Source organism: Mustela putorius, unplaced genomic scaffold, assembly GCF_011764305.1.
Source record: "Mustela putorius furo isolate JIRA1106 unplaced genomic scaffold, ASM1176430v1.1 tig00000596_pilon_pilon_pilon, whole genome shotgun sequence".
Taxonomy (NCBI): Eukaryota; Metazoa; Chordata; class Mammalia; order Carnivora; family Mustelidae; genus Mustela; species Mustela putorius.
Window position 1 is genome coordinate 5,004,279 of NW_025421428.1, and position 24,957 is coordinate 5,029,235.

Sequence of the window (24,957 nt, forward strand, 5' to 3'; positions counted from 1 at the left end):
ACCTCCTCTGTCAGGCCCACAGGTAGGCAGGCTGAGGGATTTGGGAACAGACACTGGGTGTCAACCTCTTCAGATGACCTTCCTCCCTTTTTCTAATCCTATCTTCTCTCCTCCATCTCAAAAGCCAACAGATTTCATCTCTCTCTCTCTCTCTCTCTCTCATCCCTTTTTGATCATATATCACACATTTTTGGGGAACCTACTCTGTGCAAGGCACCAGTCCCTGCCTTTAGGGGGCACAGCCCACATCACACAAACCAAGAGCCTCAGACTTACCTCCTCTGAGAAACTAGGTCAGCAGGAAAACTAGTGAACGAGAAAGCATAATGCAGGGGACAAGAGCACACATTCTCAAGCTGGACTCCACCCCCTTCTAGCTGTGTGGACTTAGGTAAGTCACTTCAATTCCTTGTGCCTCACTTTCCTTATCTGTGAAAAAGGCTGTTTTTAGTAAAAACTAAATGGTTTATGTATGTCAAGTGTGTAAAGCAGTGTCTGGCACATACGAGCACCATCTCACTGATAGCTATTACAGTACCCTGACTGAGAAGATGGCCAGGTAAGGCTGTGATGAAGTGGGTGCCTCCCCTAGGAGACATGTGGGTGAGGCACTGACAGCTCAGCAGAGGGTCACAACAGACTGGGTTTCAGCAAAAGTCCCACCTCCCCACTTTCAGCACTTCTGGTCCATCAGAAGACAATTATTCATGAAAAAGAATCGAGAAGGCATCTTCCCAATGTCCTCTTGCCTTGGAAGCTACACTTTTACAGCTGGGAATGGCTGGGTCAAGCTCTAATCTGATACAGGAGTGAAAAGTAGGCATAAAGGAGAAATTTCACAGAACTAAACAGACAAGGACCATGCCTGGAAAGGGCTCTGCAGGACCCCCACGCAGGATGCATCTGCTCAAGGTGCTCTGCATCTGTTTGTCCTTCTGCTGAGTGTGGGAAGAAGGTGGTCAAGGGAGAGACTGGGTTCTAAAAACCTGACCCAGGAGACACTCTAAGTCAGGTAATGATGCTGAAAAAGGAGAGTTGCTATTTTCTCAGAATCTGACAGAACTGAGGTCCAGAGTCCCCTGCAACCATTCCTCTCTAAAGGTAAGGAAGAGGGGGGAGCATTTGGTTTCAATAGAGTGGGAGGCAGTAAGGGCAGTAGGAAAGAAGGAAATTGAAAGATTCCAGTGAGTGGGCCCAGTGGAGGGAGAAGGAGGAGTGGGTCAGCAGGAGGCATGAGACACTGGAAAGTAAGAGGACTTCTATTAGAGAAGACATGCCAGCATCATTCTCGACCACACGTGCATGTTTTGGGGGGACAGGTGTCAGAGCATTGTTTAGTGTAGAAAAGACACAATTTGAAATCGAACCTACCTGGCTTTCAGTCTCAGCTATGCCACTTACTAGCTGTGTGGCTCTCTGAACGTCAGTCCCTTTTTCTATAAAGAGGAAAGCAATGCTTCTAACAACATGGTGCTAGTGTGAGGAGTCAGTGGACAAGTGCTAAGCCCAGAACCTTCCCAAGAAAGCGTAGATGCACTTTCTCCAGTTAAGTCACTTCCCAGCTGTGCTTGCTCATTCACAGGAGCAGGAGTGTGGATGATGGGCAGCTTTCACCAGCACATTACACACCAAGCACTTTTATGTCCTGTTTAGGAAGGAAATGCTGTACTCCAAGTCTGTAGGCCCAGATTTGATGTGGCTTGGCAGCTAGGAGAAGGGCCCTGCATCAGTGGTGAGGAAGCACGGAGGGAATACCAATCCGAAACGACAGATGCCCACAACGTGGGGAATGCCGATAGAGGAAGTTGTGAAGCAGAGGAATAGTTTTTATTTCCCATCTAAAAGGGAAAGGAGTAAATACCTTTAAAAGTGGGAAAGCATAATTTAAAAGTCTTAGAAACACCCTAAGTCCCTCCTGGTCCTTCCCACCACTAACTGAGCATCAGCGCCATCATTAAAATGTCATTTCTTGGGGTGTCTGGGTGGCTCAGTCCATTAAGCAACAGAATTTTGGTTTGAGCTCAGCTCATGAACTGAGAGCCCCATGACCAGCTTTCAGTCAGGGGAGTCAGCTTGAGATTCCCAGTCTGCCCATCCTCATTCTCTCTCTCTCTCAAGGGTAAATAAATCTAAAGTAAATAAATTAAATTAAATGTCATTCTCAGACTTATTATATGAGCAATCATACTTAACACCTGTAGAAAGCTTCACCTAACTCTTCTACTCAACTCTTTTGGGGGTGGGGGGCGGGAACATAATGTGTTTTACTACTAACCATAAAAACTTTCATTTACATGGTGCTACACCATGTCAAAATGTGTTTGCACACATCATCTCATTTACACAGTGAGAAGGTGGTGAAATAATGTATGTAAATAACATAAGCTTAAGAAGGCATGGAATCCAATAACATTATGGTAATTGTGCTTTTGAAAGAAATGAAAAGACCTTCCATTTTTACTCTTAAATTGACTGTGAATCAAGACCCATGGTGCTTCTTATTCATCCCAAGAGTTGTGAGGAAGCCTCTTCCTACATCCCCCTTAGGTGGGTCAGGGAAAACCAGCATTGATGGGATAAGGAGTCCAAACTATTTTTTTTTTAAGATTTATTTATTTATTGCGGGGGGGGGCATGTAGAGGAAAAGGGGAGAGAGAATCTCAAGCAGACTCCGCACAAAGCACAGAGCTCGATGCAGGGATTGATCTCACCACCCAGAGATCATAACCTGAACCAAAACCAAGAGCCAGAGGCTCAACTGACGGAACCACCCAGGTACACAACCCGTTTATAACAAAATTTTAAAGGCTAAATTTTTAAGGAGGCACAGGCACTTCATTTCCGAATTCTACTAGAATCATTTGTTAACACTGCATTTTCATATCAAAATCTCAGGATAACTGACTCTCTGCTTGACTTATTTCACTCAGCATAACTTCTTCCAGTCCCATCCATGTTGCTACAAAAGTTGGGTATTCATCCATTCTGATGGAGGCATAATACTCCATAGTGTATATGGACCACATCTTCCTTATCCATTCGTCCACTGAAGGGCATCTTGGTTCTTTCCACAGTTTGGCGACCGTGGCCATTGCTGCTATAAACATTGGGGTACAGATGGCCCTTCTTTTCTCTACATCTGTATCTTTGGGGTAAATACCCAGTAGTGCAATTGCAGGGTGATAGGGAAGCTCTATTTTTAATTTTGAGGAATCTCCACACTGTTCTCCAAAGAGGCTGCAACAACTTATATTCCCCACCAACAGTGAAAGAGGGTTCCCCTTTCTCCACATCCCCTCCAACACATGTTATTATCACATGGTTTCACTTATTTGCGGAGCATAACAAATAGCATGGAGGACAAGAGGAGTTAGAGAAGAGAAGGGAGTTGAGGGAAATTGGAAGGGGAGGTGAACCATGAGAGACTATGGACTCTGAAAAACAATCTGAGGGTTTTGAAGGTGCAGGGGGTGGGAGGTTGGGGGAACCAGGTGGTGGGTAATGGAGAGGGCACGGATTGCATGGAGCATTGGGTGTGTTGCAAAAACAATGAATACCATTACGATGAAAATAAATTTAAAAATTTAAAAAAAAAATCTTAGGATAGGCAGGATGTGTAAGTATCTTGCACTAGACAGCTCAAGTTATCTCCTACCAACGGTCCCCCTGGCGGCAGCAAACAAGTATTGCAAGTAAGTGGAGCTCTCATCCTTGAGACTCAAGAGACTTAAGACACAGAGACTTCTCAACCAACTTCTCAACAGCAGTCAGAATCACTGAATTCTTTTCAGCTCTGCTTTTGAAAATATTTAGGGACCTCCAAATGGGCAGCGTCCTCTTATCATTACCCGTGTGGGTAAATCTGTAGAGATAACAGGCTGTGGTGCCTTTTCTTTTTCCTCTCCTTCTTAGCCTCCTGTTCTTCCTCCCTCTCCCCTCTCCCATTTCTTCCCCCTTCACTCCCTCCCTCTATCCCTTCCCCTTCTCCTTCTTTTTTCTATACCCTTATTAAGGTATAATTGATAAACAAAAAAACTGCTCATATTTAATGCAACTTAATGTGATGGTATCACAGGTATATGTGTATATTAAGGGGCATTAGAGTGTCCAGATGACAGGAGTAGCAGGACAGAAAGTAGAACCAGCATATCTTACTGACAGCTCTAGGGAGACAGTGACTTGCCCAAGGCATAAGGAAATACACAATTTTATCAGCTCAGTGGGATGGGGGTAACTACTGCCCCTGAGAAATACTGCCTAGATCTGGGGAATTCCAGGTGCAAGCCCAAAGAGGATCATTGGCCATTCACTAGCAGGGAAAACGACGTCCTAGCAGTGAGGCTGAAAGACATGGTGAAGGAGATGGAGGAAAAAGTCCAGAGAGTCAAATGAATACCCTGCCCAACAGTGGGATGAAAGGTGTATGTGTCTTAGATTGGGAGTGTTTATTAAAACATTCAAAGTTCATACACTCCAACTCAGCCTTCCACATCTCAGGATGCATTTGATACCAGAGAAAACTGTCTCATGAGTGCAACACACACACACACACACACAAATATCCTCTGTAACACCAACTGTGGGGAAAAAAGCATCATGGACACACGGACCACATTATTGTATATAGCATTTGCCTGGATCTATGCAGAGAAAAAAAAACTTTGAAATATGCACACAACTCTAGCTCTCTGAAAACTGGAAGTATAGGGAACTTTCAGTTTTGGATGTACAATTAATATAAAGAAATAGATGTCCAATATTTTCAAATATGAACAATAAAATAAAAAGTGAAACATGGAAGGAACTCCTCACTGCATGTCTTCAATCTCACTTCAGAAGGAAGCCACACATAAGTAAACACACAAGCCATGACAAACACAACACATAAAGAAAGAATTTTGCTTCACAAAAAAGGGATTATTCTATATATATATCATTCCTTAACCTGCTTTTAACAAAATATCATGAACAGTAGTGTAACCTTGGTAATATAGCTTAACAATAAATGGCTTCTCCTCTGCCATCAGATTGCCTGAATTAAAAAAAATCCCAGCTCTGTGGGGTGCCTGGGTGGCTCACTAGTTAGGCATCTGACCCTTGATTTTCAGCTCAGGTCATGATATCAGGGTCAGGATCAAACCTGACTTCAACCAGGGAGTCTGATTGAGATTCTCTCTCTCTTTCTCTCCCTCTGGCCCCTCACCTGTGCCAGCATGTGCCTGTACTCTCTCTCTTTCAAAAATAAATAAAATAAATTAGAAGAAAAGAGAAGAATTCCTGCTCTACCACTTACTAACTATGGGATCTGGTCACTTAACTTTGTTCAATTCTATTTTTTATCTGTTAAATAGAGATAATAATAATGCCTATCTTTGGTATTTGGAGAAAATAAAATGAAAAACGGCATGCCAAGCACTTAGCTCAGTGTGTAACATAAGGCACATGATGTGATGAGCACATAGGCAGCTGATGAGTTGCTGAACACAACATCTGAAACTAATGATTTACTATATGTCAGCTAACTGACTTTAAATTTAAAGAAAGAAAGAAAAAAGACATGCCAAGCACTCAGCTCACCGTGTGACATATACTAATAAATGTTGGCTGACATGAGCCACATTATTTCTTTATGAGTAAAAAGAATGCATTATAAAATGCTCTAATAATTCACCTGTTTTGGGTACTTAGGATGTTTCTCTGGGAAGTGTTTTGTTTGTTTATAGTGTTTTGTTTGACATTAAAGCAATGCTAAAATAATAAGATAAAAAGGTGTACACATCTTTGTGCTACACATGTACTACTCTCTCTACAGAGTAGATTTCTGTAAGGGTAATTATTCAATAAATAAATGTACATTCAATTCTGATAGAGATTACCAGAAAGGGTATAATGATTATACCCTCTCTTTATCAGTACATGTCAGGCTCTTTTTCTAAATGTATGTTAAAAAGAAACTGCACTGACCATCCAAAGGATGAAAACTGTATTTCAGTCAAATGTGTGTTTTCTGGTTACTAAAGAAGCTGGACATTTTCTCCATGGTTTTGGTAAATGTGATGAAGATACTTTTTTGAGTGATTACTGTAAAGTTTAGCTTTATGTATTATCTCTTTTGGTATAATTTTCACATTTTTGAGTACAGTATTTTGTTAATAAGCCTCTACATTTTTTCTTCATTGGAATGCTATCCCTGTTCTGAGACCACTAAATATACACTGTTTTTTGGCTAATACTTACTTCACAGTTTGGATATTTTTCCTTTTAGTTCATTCATTCATATGGGATTTATTTCTATGTGTGTTAGATAGAAATCTAGCCTTATCTTTTCTAAAGATATAATTACCATAATATTAAGTATCATATATAGTATGTCATCCATTTTTCATCATTATGAAATAAACATTTTATATGAAGTAGCACATAGTTCAAGGTCTATATACATGTCCAAGTACAGGTATATAGAGTTCTTAAAGTTGACCCCTCATCTGTTTTTCTCTGTGTATAACATTATCTTACTGTGTTTCATTATTACATGCTTTGAGTTTTGGTTAGAAAACTTCTCTGCCGTTATTCCAATCTTTTCAAAAATTATCTTGTCTTTCTATAGCCATTTCCTCCTCTAGATGAGTTTTACAATGACCTTCTCAACTCCCATTAAAAATGCCCTTGGGTATTATTATAGGCACACTGGATGTTATTAATTGAGAAAATCGACTTCTCTCTCCAGTTTTACTGAGGTGTAATGGACATGAAATATTGTGTAAGTTTAAGGTGTACAACAAGAGGACTTGATACACATACAAATTTGGAAATGATACCACAGTAGGGTTAGTTAAGACCTCCAGCAACTCACAAAATGACCATAACTTTTAATGTGTGTTTCTTATCAATGATATTGGTAAGGAAGGGACTTAATGTTGAAAGCTTTCTATTCCAATGACATTTGAATGTTGAGAATAAGTATCTCATAGTTGTTTAATCAGAAAAATATATACTTTAAAATTTTAACTCAGTAATGTAAACTTTTGATGGTGGTATTCCTATTATGACTGGCAGCCCTGAAACAAAATCCTTATGTATCTAGAGCATTTTAGCAAACAACAACAACAACAAAAAAAACTTAAATAAACATGAAGCATGAAGCAGATTATGCTATAAAGACTTAGGCAAAGCTCATCTAATTTCTGTGGATACCAAGGAGCACCGATGTCACTGATGCTCACTTTTATCCTATGCCCATTACCACAGCCACCACCTCTGCTCTAAAGAGTAGGACAGAATCCTTGGGAGAGGACACAATTCATGGATACGCCTTCAATGAAAGTATCCTGACTCCAGGCAAAACCCAATAGCTTCTTCCCTGGAACATGAAGGGGAAAAGGGCGGGGGGGAATAAGCAGATGGTCAAGAAACAACCTAAGAAGAATATTTAAAAAGAGAACTGAGAAGAACTCACACATCTTAGGCTATGGAGATTCCTAAGACACTTGGGATAAACCTTTAGCTTCTTATTGAGAAAGCAGATTAGAATTTTTTTTATTTTTTCCGTGTTGGATTTACTCTGTCTTCCCAGTAGTTTCTTAAAGTAAATGCCCTTCAAAATTCTAGCAAAGCAGAAGGATTTTTCCATAGGCTGGAGATTAGGGAGGAAGGTGACTTGATGAAATCGCCCTTCACGTCTCTCCAACTGCTTCTCCACACCCTGTCCACGAAGGCACAGACATGGAGACAAAGAACTACAGCAGCGACTCAGGCTTTATCCTCCTGGGCATCTCTTCCAACCCTCAGCTACAGAAACCACTCTTTGCCATCTTCTTCATCATGTACCTCGTCACTGTCATGGGCAACATACTCATCATTCTGGCCATACATTCTGACTCTCGACTCCATACCCCTATGTATTTTTTCCTCAGCAACCTGTCCTTCACAGATATCTGCTTCACAACAGTCATTATGCCCAAGATGTTGGCAAATTTACTATCAGAGACCAAGGCTATCTCCTTCGTGGGTTGCCTGGTCCAGATGTACTTCTTCATGGCCTGTGGGAACACTGACAGCTACCTGTTGGCCTCTATGGCCATAGACCGGCTGGTAGCCATCTGCAACCCCTTCCATTATGATGTGGTCATGAACCCACGGCGTTGCCACCTCATGCTGCTGGCTTCTTGCACCATCTCCCACCTGCACTCCCTGCTCCGGGTGCTACTCATGTCCCGCCTGTCCTTCTGTGCCTCCCATGTCATCAAGCACTTCTTTTGTGATACCCAGCCTGTGCTAAAGCTATCCTGCTCTGACACATCCTCCAGCCAGATAGTGGTCATGACTGAGACCCTGGCTGTCATCGCGACCCCCTTCCTGTGCATCCTCTTCTCCTACCTGCGAATCATCATCACTGTGCTCAGAATTCCCTCTGTGGCTGGCAAGTGGAAGGCCTTCTCCACCTGTGGCTCCCACCTCACTGTCGTGGCCTTGTTCTATGGGAGTGTCATTTACGTCTACTTTAGGCCCCTGTCCATGTACTCAGTGGTGAAGGACCGGGTAGCCACAGTCATGTACACAGTAGTGACACCCATGCTGAACCCCTTTATCTATAGCCTGAGGAACAAAGATATGAAGAGGGGTTTGAGGAAATTAAGGGACAGAATTCACTTGTAGAAAGAAAAAATAGATGGAACACCTTAATTGGGAGATGACCCAAGAGATGATCACATTATCTTTCCCTCCTACCCATGTTTCCCATGGGACCCAAACAGGTCATAGCAGGTACTTCTGGAAAACAAAAAGAGCCCTGACCTAGAAGTTAGGGCACTTTGTTCTATCAATGACTTTGACCAATTACATGGGCAATCCCAAGCCAAGTATTGCTAGGAATCCACATTTCAGGAAAGTTGTTTCTGCCAAATAAAGCTATATTTAAGTGGAACAAAGCTATTTTCAAATACCTCCTCTATGGGCTAGATTTTGGCTAGTACTCAAGAAAGTACAAAGCCCTGTTGGTTTTGAGATGAAGAAGTTACATGAATTTGGTAGAAATTGGGGAAAACTTCTTGCAATTATGTTTCTAAGACTGTCCTTAACATAAACAATGAATCTAGGTATACTACATCAAAAGCTAATGATGTACTGTATGGTGACTAACATAACATAATAAACAATAATAATAATTTTTTTGAAAAAGGATGGATTGATTTTGACAAACAAAAGTTCAATACAGCAGGAAATGGCAGAGTATTCCAAATAGTGGGTCCCACACAAAGAGAAAGAAGCAATAAACACTGTAATGTGTTTGAGGGACAGTGGAAGCCCTGGGAGGCTTGTTCAGTTTGAGAACAGAGAGCATGGAAGGCTGGAAATGTGGAGAATCTTCAAAGCAGATGTAGTGTCCCCCACTCAACACCAAGGTGTCCTCACAATGAACTCTCAGCACTTGACTCCTTTTCTTTTCCCTCTGAATTCTCTGTTTGTCCACATGGCCATGATGGCCTCTCGAATGTCCTTTATATCCTGGAAAAAAGCAATGTGTGACCATCAGGATAAGCTCATTGTGCTGAGGAAACAATGTCAAAATCGTTACCTTGACATGAAGTATTTATTTCATACTGACATTGCAGGTTCACCATTGAAAAGCATAGGGTGCTACTCATTTTAAACATGCAAGGACCAAGCTGATGGAGCAGACACCATTATCATTCTATCAGAAGCTGCAGAAAACTTGAAGATTTTGCACTGGCATCTGAATCCTCTGGTCTAGATGTGAATAGATGCGACTCATACCACTTGTGACCACAACTTAGTGTCAACAACTAATCTCATAACCCATTCCAAATTCAAGGGAATCAGGAAGCATAATTCAACAGTGTATCTGTCAAATGGAGACCCAAAAGGACTGAGTGAACAGATTTAATGACTACTACACAACAATAATTACACACTAATACACAACTGGGTATTTGTTGCTTAATCAGTTGTCCCTGGTTATCAATTTCAATAACAAAAAGAACAGAAGATTCTACACTGCCTGTGTAATCTGGCCTCAATTAAATCATAAATTTGTTGAAGGCAGGAGCTTAACTTGAATATCAGACTTTTGTTGATAACGATATAACCAGAGGTCTATGATGGACCTAATGGAACACAGGGAAAACTTAGGGCTCCACATTAAGGCCCCAGCCACTGCTGTCACTGTGTTCTCTCCACTGATCAGAAAGCAACCAGCAATCTCAAAAACAAACTCAAGTTACATTTGCCTTCATATTTTACGGGCATACCTGTCTTGCAACACTATCTCCCACCCGTCACTCAGTTTTGGGATGCTTGCCCACAATGTTTGAACTCTTCCTACTTCCTCTATTCTTGTGCTATCAATTGAACCAAAGTATACTCAACTAATTTTTAAAAGCAAAAAATGCCTGGCATATATGGAATACATAAATTCATTAATTATACTTTCTAGTACTTCTAAATGTAAGTCATTTGGTCCCAGGAAACCAAACATAGCTTTTTTCTAAGTCCCCTATGCCATCAGTCCCAGACTCCTTTTTCTCAATATCACATAGTCATTAAGAAATCAAGATCTTTGGGGCACCTGGGTGGTTCAGCTACTTAAGCATCTGCCTTTGGCTCCCATCATGAGGCCACAACCCTGGGATAGAGACCCATGTTCAGCTCCCTGCTTGGTAGGGAATCAGCTTGTCCCCCTCCCTTTGCCCCTCTGCTCCTGCTCTCTCTCTCTCAAATAAATAAATAATTTTTTTCTTAAAAAAAGAAATGAAGATCTTCTAGGTGTAATCCTACAGGTATTCCATAAAGTACATGACAAGTGACAATGAGGTAACACATTGGGGTAAATTTACCAATCTGTACCAGTCTGGCCCCCAGGATAGTCCTAACCTTTTCAGTCATAGCTAGAGTGCTGTCTCTGTCAGAATAGGAAGCACTTTCCATAAGATATCCTGCCATCCTTCTGAAGGATGAGCTGATGTTGGTAGGTAGTATTGAAAAAGCTTAATCAAAGTTTTGCTATCCAAACAAAGGAGCCTACGGTGAACTTGGAAATTTGCTAATCAACATCAGTAAGAATGGAATAAATCCCTTCTGGAGTACATACAGTCAGAGCAAAGGTCTAAGTATGCCTTCTGAACACCTTGCCAAGTCAGGTGAACTACTTCTACGTGGCCCTTGGGAGCAGACCAGGAAAACCCTCGACAGCTCCCCCTCCCACCATATAGCCAGATAACCTGTGAGGCTGGTTGAATTCAACAGTAGAATAATACCAGAAACATGCTGTTTGATGAGGAAACTGTGAAGGGAAATGTATCAGGCACTTCTACTGCAAGCTCATTTTATATATATAAATATATGTAAATGCTGGAGATTTTGCTCAATACTAAACTAAGAAAAATTTAGTTCCTTGAACATACTTTGCATTTTAATCAGAGTGTGTGACATAAACTAGGAAGGGTGTGAAACATGAATGCTGAGGATGACCACTATTCTCTAGAATAGTGCTGCATATTTCTGACATTGAAGAGTCTGATAGAGAAGACATTAACAAAAAGGACAGAAAAGGAGTAGTCATATAATCCAAGAGTAGAAGAAATTTCAAGAGATGAAGATATGGATATATTCCACCCACCGACCCCCACCGCCCACAGCAGAAGAATCTCCTCCCTGCCAAGCAATCTCCAGCAGATTTCCATCAGCAGAACTTATACATGGAACAACCAAGCGAGCTAGTTAGGATGAACCTGGTGTGCAATTCTAAATAAAAATACCACCAAGCTTGTCCACAGCCACTGCATGTGTTCTACAGGACAGGAGATGTGTTCTAGAGGTCACTGTCTCTGACTATATCAGGAATTTCAGGCACATGCCATAAAGAAATTCTTAGGGATATACCCAGAAACTCAGTTCATCTGAGTCAGAGTCCTACTGTTCTGCACCATAGGTAACCCTGCTCTTCCTGCACAAAATGGAAATAATCAGTGTTTAATGGAACTGAGAAGTTCAAAAGATGTAGGTGAAACCAACCAGGTCCCCATGGCCATCAAAAAACTAGGGATCTGGTCCCAAACTTGTTTTACCATGGTCAGCTCTCAGATTCCTAGCAGAATGCCTTGGGATTTTTCGATTCCCCTAAACCAATCCATCCACCACCAAGCCCCACCATAACCCAACAAACAACTACCCCTTGTTAGTGAGGTGGGAGAGCTGCTACTTAAATCAGAGGCAGCCTAGGAATCAGAAACCAGGTAAGGAACCAAAAGAAGGGCTTCCACTCCAACCCTAATTTATCAGTGATTTTGGCAAGTCAGAGGACTACTCCACCTCACTGGCAAAGTAGAAGACAGTACCCATACAGAGACCCCTCCTGGAGCCACCATAAATCTGGGAACCTGGGATAGAGGTCAGGCTTCTGAACTGAAGCACCATACACAGCACAGAAGACTGCATCAGGTGGCAGAATAAGATTTTTGCACCCCCCATGTTACAGGAAAATCATCTCAAGCTATTTTTGAGTATGTATCTTCAGTAGGTGAGTGGATAAACAAATAGTGGTATATCCAGACCATGAAATTATTATTCAGTACAATAATAAATGAGCCATCAAATCTGAAAAACACATGGAGCAACCTTATATACATAGTGCTTAATGAAAGAAGCCAATCTGAAAAGACTCAATCCTATATTATTCTATTATGTAATATTTGGAAAAGGAAAAGTGAGGGAGACTGTAAAGGATCTGTAGTTTCCAGAGCATAGGTAGAACACCAAAGATGCTAGGGCCCCAGAAACTATTCTCTATGATACTATAATGTTGTCAGTAGACATCTGTCAAAACCCAAAGAATGTACAACACTAAGAGTGAACCCTAATGTATGTTAGGGATTGGAGTGATGATGATGTGTTAGTGGAGTTCATCAATTAATGCAACTCTAGCACTTTGATGGGGCTGTTGATAATTAGGGGATTTGTGAATGTATGAGGGCTTTGAGTATGTAGGAATGCTCTGTACCATGTAATTAATTTGCTGTGGTGCTGTAACTGCTCTAAAAAAAATTAAGTCCACTATAGGAAAAAAATGTTTAAAGAATATCAGGAAACAATCAACAAAACCCAGAAAAGGAATAATCCAACTGGAAAATGGGCAGAAGACATGAACAGGCATTTTTTCCAAAGACGACATACAGAAGGCCAACAAACACATGAAAAGATGCTCAACATCATTGATTTCCAGAGAAAAACAAATTGAAACCACAGTGAGATAACACCTCACATCTGTCAGAAGGGCTATAATCAACAACACAAGAAACAACAGGTGATGGTGATGATGTGGAGAAAGAGCAACACTGTTGTACCATTGGTGGGAATGCAAACTGGTGCAGCCACCCTGAAAAACAGTATGGAGGTTCCTCAAAAAGTTGAAAATAGTACTACCCTATGATCTAGCAATTGCACTACTAGGTATTTACCCAAATTATACTAATTCAAAGACATATATGCACCCTGATGTCTATAGCAGCATTATCAGAAATAGCCAAAATATGGAAACAGCCCGAGTGTCCATCCACTGATGAATGGCTAAAGAAAAGGTGGTATATACGTGTGTGTGTGTGTGTGTGTAATGAAATATTACTCAGCCATCAAAAGGAATGAAATGTTTCTATTTGCAACAACATGGATGGAGCTAGAGAGCATTATCCTAAGTAAAGTAAGTTGGTCGGAGAAACACAAATACCATATGATTTCATTCATGTGTAAAACTTTAAAAAACAAACGAGCAAAGGAAAATAGAGAGAGGCAAACCAAGAAACAGACACTTCAGTATTATAGAGAAGAAAATGATGGTTAGCAGAGGGGAGGGTAGAGGAAACAGGCAATTGGGATTAAGGAGAGCACTTGTAGTGGTGAGCACAGGGTGTTGTATGGAAGTATTGAATTGCTATTTGTACACCTGACACTAATATTACACTGTATATTAATTAACCTGAATTCAAGTAAACACTTAAAAAAACTATCTAAAGTTGTAAAACCTACACAGCCTGTACAAGGCAGAGCCAGCATCTGAGTCTCTCCAACTGGCTCCAGAACCCACATCTTAATCCCTTCCCCAGAACACCACACCTGCACCTACACACAGTCACGCATGCAAACACAGAACTTTGGAGATGTCAGATGCCATCCCCTCTCCTTCCAGGTAGGCACACATAAGTCTGCACAAACATGCATATAGGAGCCCATGCATGTGTGCATGAACTCACATGTTCATGTACATACTTCCCATACAGGTGCATGAAAACCTCCATCCCTATTGATGCATGGCCTAATTCCCTTCACGAGGATATGGGGCTACGCCTCTAGAGCCCAGGTTCCCAACAAGCTCCTGAACACAGAGTCAGTAAGGACATCAGGAATGTTCTTCTCTCCTGGGAAGACCACAGGGCCAATGCCCCAGGGCTCTGGCATTCACAGAGGACAGGCTCCTAGGTCTCCCTTTCCATCATCAACACCCACGGTAAGATAAAAAGAAGAGAGAGCACTTTTCTGAGAGTAGATCTACACCTGCCCTGGCCTGTTCCCTCAGAGATTCAGAGCCTGATCTTAACTCCCTGGCAACCCCCGGGCATGATCCTCCACTGTCAGGCCCACAGGTAGGCAGGCTGAGGGATTTGGGAACAGACACTGGGTGTCAACCTCTTCAGATGACCTTCCTCCCTTTTCCTAATCCTATCTTCTCTCCTCCATCTCAAAAGCCAACAGATTTCATCTCTCTCTCTCTCTCTCTCTCTCATCCCTTTTTGATCATATATCACACATTTTTGGGGAACCTACTCTGTGCAAGGCACCAGTCCCTGCCTTTAGGGGGCACAGCCCACATCACACAAACCAAGAGCCTCAGACTTCCCTCCTCTGAGAAACTAGGTCAGCAGGAAAACTAGTGAACGAGAAAGCATAATGCAGGGGACAAGAGCACACATTCTCAAGCTGGACTCCACCCCCTTCTAGCTGTGTGGACTTAGGTAAGTCACTTCAATTCCTTGTGCCTCACTTTCCTTATCTGTGAAAAGGGCTGTTTTTAGTAAAAACTAAATGGTTTATGTATGTCAAGTGTGTAAAGCAGTGTCTGGCACATACGAGCACCATCTCACTGATAGCTATTACACTACCCTGACTGAGAAGATGGCCAGGAAGGGCTGTGATGAAGTGGGTGCCTCCCCTAGGAGACATGTGGGTGAGGCACTGACAGCTCAGCAGAGGGTCACAACAGACTGGGTTTCAGCAAAAGTCCCACTTCCCCACTTTCAGCACTTCTGGTCCATCAGAAGACAATTATTCATGAAAAAGAATCCAGAAGGCATCTTCCCAATGTCCTCTTGCCTTGGAAGCTACACTTTAACAGCTGGGAATGGCTGGGTCAAGCTCTAATCTGATACAGGAGTGAAAAGTAGGCATAAAGGAGAAATTTCACAGAACTAAACAGACAAGGACCATGCCTGGAAAGGGCTCTGCAGGACCCCCACGCAGGATGCATCTGCTCAAGGTGCTCTGCATGTGTTTGTCCTTCTGCTGAGTGTGGGAAGAAGGTGGTCAAGGGAGAGACTGGGTTCTAAAAACCTGACCCAGGAGACACTCTAAGTCAGGTAATGATGCTGAAAAAGGAGAGTTGCTATTTTCTCAGAATCTGACAGAACTGAGGTCCAGAGTCCCCTGCAACCATTCCTCTCTAAAGGTAAGGAAGAGGGGGGAGCATTTGGTTTCAATAGAGTGGGAGGCAGTAAGGGCAGTAGGAAAGAAGGAAATTGAAAGATTCCAGTGAGTGGGCCCAGTGGAGGGAGAAGGAGGAGTGGGTCAGCAGGAGGCATGAGACACTGGAAAGTAAGAGGACTTCTGTTAGAGAGGACATGCCAGCATCATTCTCAACCACACGTGCATGTTTTGGGGGGACAGGTGTCATAGCATTGTTTAGTGTGGAAAAAACACAATTTGAAATCGAACCTACCTGGCTTTCAGTCTCAGCTATGCCACTTACTAGCTGTGTGGCTCTCTGAACGTCAGTCTCTTTTTCTATAAAGAGGAAAGCAATGCTTCTAACAACATGGTGCTAGTGTGAGGAGTCAGTGGACAAGTGCTAAGCCCAGAACCTTCCCAAGAAAGCGTAGCTGCACCTTCTCCGGTTAAGTCACTTCCCAGCTGTGCTTGCTCATTCACAGGAGCAGGAGTGTGGATGATGGGCAGCTTTCACCAGCACATTACACACCAAGCACTTTTATGTCCTGTTTAGGAAGGAAATGCTGTACTCCAAGTCTGTAGGCCCAGATTTGATGTGGCTTGGCAGCTAGGAGAAGGGCCCTGCATCAGTGGTGAGGAAGCACGGAGGGAATACCAATCCGAAACGACAGATGCCCACAACGTGGGGAATGCCGATAGAGGAAGTTGTGAAGCAGAGGAATAGTTTTTATTTCCCATCTAAAAGGGAAAGGAGTAAATACCTTTAAAAGTGGGAAAGCATCATTAAAAGTCTTAGAAACACCCTAAGTCCCTCCTGGTCCTTCCCACCGCTAACTGAGCATCAGCACCATCATTAAAATGTCATTTCTTAGGGTGTCTGGGTGGCTCAGTCCATTAAGCAACAGAATTTTGGTTTGAGCTCAGCTCATGAACTGAGAGCCCCATGACTGGCTTTCAGTCAGGGGAGTCAGCTTGAGATTCCCAGTCTGCCCATCCTCATTCTCTCTCTCTCTCTCAAGCATAAATAAATCTAAAGTAAATAAATTAAATTAAATGTCATTCTCAGACTTATTACATGAGCAATCATACTTAACACCTGTAGAAAGCTTCACCTAACTCTTCCACTCAACTTTTTTTTGGGGGGGGGCGGGAACATAATATGTTTTACTACTAACCATAAAAACTTTCATTTACATGGTGCTACACCATGTCAAAATGTGTTTGCACACATCATCTCATTTACACAGTGAGAAGGTGGTGAAATAATGTATGTAAATAACATAAGCTTAAGAAGACATGGAATCCAATGACGTTATGGTAATTGTGCTTTTGAAAGAAATGAAAAGACCTTCCATTTTTACTCTTAAATTGACTGTGAATCAAGACCCATGGTGCTTCTTATTCATCCCAAGAGTTGTGAGGAAGCCTCGTCCTACATTCCCCTTAGGTGGGGCATTGATGGGATAGGGAGGCTAAACTATTTTTTTTTAAGATTTATTTATTTATTGGGGGGGCATGTAGAGGAAAAGGGGAGAGAGAATCTCAAGCAGACTCCGCACAAAGCACAGAGCTCGATGCGGGGATTGATCTCACCACCCTGAGATCATGACCTGAACCAAAACCAAGAGTCAGAGGCTCAACTGACAGAACCACCCACGCACACACACCCCTTTATAAAAAAAGTTTTAAAGGGTAAATTTTTAAGGAGGCACAGGCACTTCATTTCCGAATTCTACTAGAATCATTTGTTAACACTGCATTTTCATATCAAAATCTCAGGATAGGCAGGATGTCTAAATATCTTGCACTAGACAGCTCAAGTTATCTCCTACCAACGGTCCCCCTGGGGGCAGCAAACAAGTATTGCAAGTAAGTGGAGCTCTCATCCTTGAGACACAGAGACTTCTCAACCAACTTCTCAACAGCAGTCAGAATCACTGAATTCTTTTTTTTTAATTATTATGTTTTATTATGATATGTTAGTAAAATACAGTACATCATTAGTTTTTGATGTAGTGTTTCAAGATTCATTTTTTACATATAATACCCAGTGCTCCATGCAATAAGTGCCCTCCTTAATACCCATCACTGGGCCAAACCATCCCTCCACCTCCTTCCCCTCTAAAACCCTCAGTTTATTTATCAGAGTCACAGTCATAGTCTCTCATGGTTCATCTCCCCCTCCAATTCCCTCCCTTCATTTTTCCCTTCCTTCTCTTAATGTCCTCCATGATACTCCTTATGTTCCACAAGTAAATGAAACCATATGATAAGTGACTTTCTCTGCTTGACTTATTTCACTCAGCACAATCTCCTCCAATCCCATCCATGTTGATGCAAAAGCTGGGGATTCATCCTTTCTGATGGCTGAGTAATATGCCATTATGTATATGGACCACATCTTCTTTATCTATTCATCTGTTGAAGGACACCTCAGTTCCTTCCACAGTTTGGCTATTGTGGACATTGCTGCTATGGACACTGGGGAGCATGTTGCCCTTCTTTTCACTACATCTGTATCTTTGGGGTAAATACCAAGAAGTGTAATTGCCAGGTCATAGGATATCTCTATTTTTAATTTTTTGAGGAACGTCCACACTGTTTTCCAAAGTGGCTGCACCAACTTGCATTCCCACTGACAGTGTAAGAGGTTTCCCTTTCTCCACATCCTCTCTGACATTTGCTGTTTCTTCCTTTTTCAATTTTTGCCATTCTAACTGGTGTAAGGCAGTATCTCAATGTAGTTTTGATTTGAATTTCCCTGATGGCTCATGATGATGAACATTTTTTCATGTACCTGTTATCCATTTGTATGTCTTCTCTGGAGAAGTGTCTGTTCATTTCTTCTGCCCATTTTTTGATTTGATTATTTGATTTTGGGGTGTTGAGTTTGACAAGTTCCTTCTAGGTCTTGACTATCAACCCTTTGTCTGCAGTGGCATTTGCAAATATCTTTTCCCATTCCGTGGGTTGCCTCTTTGTTTTTTTGACTGTTTCCTTTGCTGTACAGAAGCTTTTGATCTTGATAAAAACCCAAAAGTTCATCTTCACTTTTGTTTCCTTTGCCTTTGGAGACCTGTCTCGAAAGGAATTGTAGTGGCCAATGTTGAAGAGGTTACTGCCTATGTTATTCTCTAGGATTTTTTAAATTTACTTTTTATTTATTTTCAGCATAACAGTATTCATTATTTTTGCACCACACCCAGTGCTCCATGCAATCCGTGCCCTAACCAATACCCACCACCTGGTTCCCCCAACCTCCCACCCACCCCCGCCACTGAATTCTTTTCAGCTCTGCTTTTTAAAGTATTTAGGGACCGCCAAATGGGCAGAGTCCTCTTATCATTACCCGTGTGGGTAAGTCTGTAGAGATAACAGGCTGTGGTGCCTTTTCTTTTTCCTCTCCTTCTTAGCCTCCTGTTCTTCCTCCCTCTCCCCTCTCCCATTTCTTCCCCCTTCACTCCCTCCCTCTATCCCTTCCCTTCCCCTTCTCCTTCTTTTTTCTATACCCTTATTAAGGTATAATTGATAAACAAAAAAACTGCTCATATTTAATGCAACTTAATGTGATGGTATCACAGGTATATGTGTATATTAAGGGGCATTAGAGTGTCCAGATGACAGGAGTAGCAGGACAGAAAGTAGAACCAGCACATCTTACTGACAGCTCTAGGGAGACAAGTTACTTGCCCAAGGCATAAGGAAATACACAATTTTATCAGCTCAGTGGGATGGGGGTAACTACTGCCCCTGAGAAATACTGCCTAGATCTGGGGAATTCCAGGTGCAAGCCCAAAGAGGATCATTGGCCATTCACTAGCAGGGAAAACGACGTCCTAGCAGTGAGGCTGAAAGACATGGTGAAGGAGATGGAGGAAAAAGTCCAGAGAGTCAAATGAATACCCTGCCCAATAGTGGGATGAAAGGTGTATGTGTTTTAGAGTGGGAGTGTTTATTAAAACATTCAAAGTTCATACACTCCAACTCAGCCTTCCACATCTCAGGATGCATTTGATACCAGAGAAACTGTCTCATGAGTGCAACACACACACACACACACACAAATATCCTCTGTAACACCAACTGTGGGGAAAAAAGCATCATGGACACACGGACCACATTATTGTATATAGCATTTGCCTAGATCTATGCAGAGAAAAAAAAACTTTGAAATATGCACACAACTCTAGCTCTCTGAAAACTGGAAGTATAGGGAACTTTCAGTTTTGGATGTACAATTAATATAAAGAAATAGATGTCCAATATTTTCAAATATGAACAATAAAATAAAAAGTGAAACATGGAAGGAGCTCCTCACTGCATGCCTTCAAGCTCACTTCAGAAGGAAGCCACACATAAGTAAACACACAAGCCATGACAAACACAACACATAAAGAAAGAATTTTGCTTCACAAAAAAGGGATTATTCTATATATATATCATTCCTCAACCTGCTTTTAACAAAATATCATGGACAGTAGTGTAACCTTGGTAATATAGCTTAAAAATAAATGGCTTCTCCTCTGCCCTCAGATTGCCTGAATTAAAATCCCAGCTTTGTGGGGCACCTGGTGGCTCAGCTGGTTAGGCATCTGATCCTTGATTTCAGCTCAGGTCATGATGTCAAGGTCGGGATCAAGCCTCACATCAGCCAGGGAGTATATGCGTGAGATTCTCTCTTTATCCTCCTGGGCATCTCTTCCTCTGGCCCCTCACCTGTGCCAGCATGTGCCTGTACTCTCTCTCTTTTAAAGATAAATAAAATAAATTAGAATAAAAGAGAAGAATTCCTGCTCTACCACTTACTAACTATGGGATCTGGTCACTTAACTTTGTTCAATTCTATTTTTTATCTGTTAAATAGAGATAATAATAATGCCTATCTCTTAGGATTTAGAGAAAATAAAATGAAAAAATACATGCTTAGTGTGTTTGTGTGTAACATAAGGCACATGGTATGATAAGCACATAGGCAGCTGATGAGTTGCTAAACACAACATCTGAAGCTAATGATGTACTATATGTCAGCTGACTTTAAATTTTAAAAAAAGAAAGAAAGAAAAAAGACATGCCAAGCACCACATGACATATACTAATAAATGTTGGCTGACATGAGCCATATTATTTCTTTATATTATTTACTCTTTGAGTAAAGAGAATGCACTATAAATTGCTCTAATAATTCATCTGTTTTGGGTACTTAGGATGTTTCTCTGGGGAGTGTTTTTTTGTTTATATTGTTTTGTTTGGCATTAAAGCAATGCTAAGAAAAAAAGTGTGCACATCTTTGTGCTACACATGTACTACTCTCTCTACAGAGTAGATTTCTGTGAGGGTAATTATTCAATAAATAAATGTGTATTCAATTCTGATAAAGATTACCAGAAAGGGTATAGTGATTACCCTCTCTTTATTGGTACATGTCAGGCTCTTTCTCTAAATGTATGTTGTAAAAGAAACTGCACTGACCATCCAAAGGGTGAAAATTGTATTTCAGTCAAATGTGTGTTTTCTGGTTACTAAAGAAGCTGGACATTTTCTCTACGGTTTTGGCAAATGTGTTGAAGATTTTTTTTTTTTGAGTGATCACTGTAAAGTTTAGTTTTACATATTATCCCTTTTGGTGTAATTTTCACATTTTTGAGCACAGTATTTTGTCATTAAGTCTCTACATTTTTTCTTCATTGGAATGCTATCCCTGTTCTAAGACCACTAAATATATACTGCTTTTTGGCTAATACTTACTTTACAGTTTGGATATTTTTCCTTTTAGTTTGTTCATTCATATGGGATTTATTTCTATGCGTGTTAGATAGAAATCTAGCCTTCTCTTCCAAAGATACAATTACCATAATATCAAGTATCTTATATAGTATATCATCCATTTTTCATCATTATGAAATAAACATATTATTGAAGTAGCACATAGTTCAAGATCTATATACATATCCAAGTACAAGTACATAGAGTACTTAAAGTTGACCCCTCTTCTGTTTTTCTCTGTGTGTAACATTATCTTACTGTGTTTCATCATTACATGCTTTGAGTTTTGGTTAGAAAAATTCTCTGCTGTTATTCTAATTTTTTCAAAAATTATCTTGTCTTTCTGTAGCCATTTCGTCTTCTAGATGAGTTTTACAATGACCTTGTCAACTCCCATTAAAAAATCCCCTTGGGTATATTACAGTCACACTGGATGTTATTAATTGAGAAAACTGACTTCTCTCTCCAGCTTTACTGAGGTGTGATGGACAGGTAATATTGTGTAAGTTTAAGGTGTACAACATGAGGACTTGATACACAAATTCGTAAACGATACCACAGTAGGGTTAGTTAAGACCTCTAACACCTCCCAAAATGACCATAAAATTCTTTTTGCAAAACAAATGTAAGTTTATTTTAAAAGTGAATGTGAAACATACATGCATAGAATTTGAGCATGTACCAAACTATAGACAGTAACTTGCACATAGTAGGCACAAAATAATTATTGAATAAAATAATGAGTAAATTGATTCTAACACATTCTGTGGCTCTATTATCCTGAGCTTTAAAGACCATGTACTTTTATTTTCTTGTTTTAGAATTCTTTTTTTTTATTTATTTTTTATTTTCAGCATAACAGTATTCATTATTTTTGCACCACACCCAGTGCTCCATGCAATTGGACATGGACCATAACTTTTAATGTGTGTTTCTTATCCATGATATTGGTAAGGAAGGGTCTTGTGTTGAAAGCTTTCTATTCCAATGATACTTGAATGTTGAGAATGAGGATCTCATAGTTGTTTAATCAGAAAAATATATACTTTCAAAATTAAACACAGTAATGTAGGCTTTTCACGGAAGTATTCCTATTTTGACTGGCAGCCCTGAAGCAAAGCCATCTGTATCCAGAGCATTTTAGCAAAAATAAATAAATAAATAAATAAATAAAATAAAAAGAAAAGAAATTGCTTAAATAAACATGAAGCATGAAGCAGGTTATGCTATGAAGACTTAGGCAAAGCTCATCTAATTTCTGTGGATACCAAGGAGCACCGATGTCACTGATGCTCACTTTTATCCTATGCCCATTACCACAGCCACCACCTCTGCTCTATAGAGTAGGACAGAATCCTTGGGAGAGGACACAATTCATGGATACACCTTCAATGAAAGTATCCTGACTCCAGGCAAAACCCAATAGCTTCTTCCCTGGAACATGGAGGGCGGGGAAAAAAGAGAATAAGCATCTGGTCAAGAAACAACCTAAGAAGAATATTTAAAAAGAGAATTGAGAGAACTCGCACATATCAGGCTATGGAGAAGTTCCTAAGACACTTGGGATAAACCTTTAGCTTCTTATTGAGAAAACAGATTAGAATTTTCTTTATTTTTTCCACGTTGGATTTTATTCTGTCTTCCCAGTCATTTCTTAAAGTAAATGCTCTTTAAAATTCTAACAAAGCAGGGGTATTTTTTTCATAGGCTGGAGATCAGGGAGGAAGGTGACTTGATGAAATCTCACTTCACATCTCTCCAACTGCTTCTCCACACCCTGTCCACGAAGGCACAGACATGGAGACAAAGAACTACAGCAGCGACTCAGGCTTTATCCTCCTGGGCATCTCTTCCAACCCTCAGCTACAGAAACCACTCTTTGCCATCTTCTTCACCATGTACCTGGTCACTGTCATGGGCAACATACTCATCATTCTGGCCATACATTCTGACTCCCGACTCCATACTCCTATGTACTTTTTCCTCAGCAACCTGTCCTTCATGGATATCTGTTTCACAACAGCCATTATGCCCAAGATGTTGGCAAATTTACTATCAGAGACCAAGGCTATCTCCTTCGTGGGTTGCCTGGTCCAGATGTACTTCTTTGTGGCCTGTGGGAACACTGACAGCTACCTGTTGGCCTCTATGGCCATAGACCGGCTGGTAGCCATCTGCAACCCCTTCCATTATGATGTGGTCATGAACCCACGGCGTTGCCACCTCATGCTGCTGGCTTCTTGCACCATCTCCCTCCTGCACGCCCTACTCTGGATTCTACTCGTGTCCCGCCTGTCCTTCTGTGCCTCCCATGTCATCAAGCACTTCTTTTGTGATACCCAGCCTGTGCTAAAGCTATCCTGCTCTGACACATCCTCAAGTCAGATAGCGGTCATGACCGAGACCCTGGCTGTCGTCGCTACCCCCTTCCTGTGCATCCTCTTCTCCTACCTGCGAATCATCATCACTGTGCTCAGAATTCCCTCTGCGGCTGGCAAGTGGAAGGCCTTCTCCACCTGTGGCTCCCACCTCACTGTCGTGGCCTTGTTCTATGGGAGTATCATCTACGTCTACTTTAGGCCCCTGTCCATGTACTCAGTGGTGAAGGACCGGGTAGCCACAGTCATGTACACAGTAGTGACACCCATGCTGAACCCCTTTATCTATAGCCTGAGGAACAAAGATATGAAGAGGGGTTTGAGGAAATTAAGGGACAGAATTCACTTGTAAAAAGGACAAATAGATGGAACATGTTAATTGCGAGATGACCTAAGAGATAATCACACAAATATCTTTCCCTCCTACTCATGTTTCCCATGGGACCCAAACAGGTCATAGCAGGTAGTGTTGAAAAACAGTAAGAACCCTGACCTAGAAGTTAGGGCACTTTTTTCTATCAATGACCTTGACCAGTTACATGTGCAATCCCAGACCAAGTACTGCTAGGAATCCACATTTCAGGAACGCTGTTTCTGTCATGTATATAAATAAAGCTATTTTGAAGTGGAACAAAGCTATCTCCAAATACCTCTTCTATGGGCTAGATTTTGGCTAGTACTCAAGAAAGTACAAAGCCCTGTTGGTTTTGAGAAAAAGCTACATGAATTTGGTAGAGAATTGGGAAAGACCTTGTTGGAATAATGACCTAAGATTGTCCTTAGGGATAGATTGATTTTGACAGACAAAAGTTCAATACAACAGGAAATGGGCAGAGTATTCCAAACAGTGGGACCTACACAAAGAGGAAGAAGGAATAAACATTGGGAAGTGTTTGAGGGACAGTGGGAAGGCCTGGGAGGCTTGTTCAGTTTGAGAATAGAGAGCATAAGGCTGGAAAGATGGAGAATCTTCAAAGCAGATGTAATGTCCCCACGCCCCCCACCAACACCAAATTGTGAATTCTCAGCACTTGAGTCCTTTCCCCTTCCCTCTTAATTCTGTCTTTGTCCACATGGGCATGTGCCT

General features: G+C 41.3%; 2 protein-coding genes across 2 annotated transcripts; both read left to right on the top strand.

Annotated features, from left to right (window-relative positions):
• The first annotated feature begins 7,627 nt into the window (after positions 1-7,627).
• On the top strand, positions 7,628-8,655 carry LOC123392821 (olfactory receptor 1L4-like). Its single transcript, XM_045082912.1, has one exon. The coding sequence runs from the start codon at positions 7,723-7,725 to the stop codon at positions 8,653-8,655; it is 933 nt and encodes a 310-aa protein (XP_044938847.1). The 5' UTR covers positions 7,628-7,722.
• A 14,539-nt stretch (positions 8,656-23,194) lies between these two features.
• LOC101675020 (olfactory receptor 1L6-like) lies at positions 23,195-24,222 on the top strand. Its single transcript, XM_013058814.2, has one exon. It carries the CDS (start codon positions 23,290-23,292, stop codon positions 24,220-24,222), a length of 933 nt encoding a protein of 310 aa, XP_012914268.2. The 5' UTR covers positions 23,195-23,289.
• The last annotated feature ends 735 nt before the right edge of the window (positions 24,223-24,957 follow it).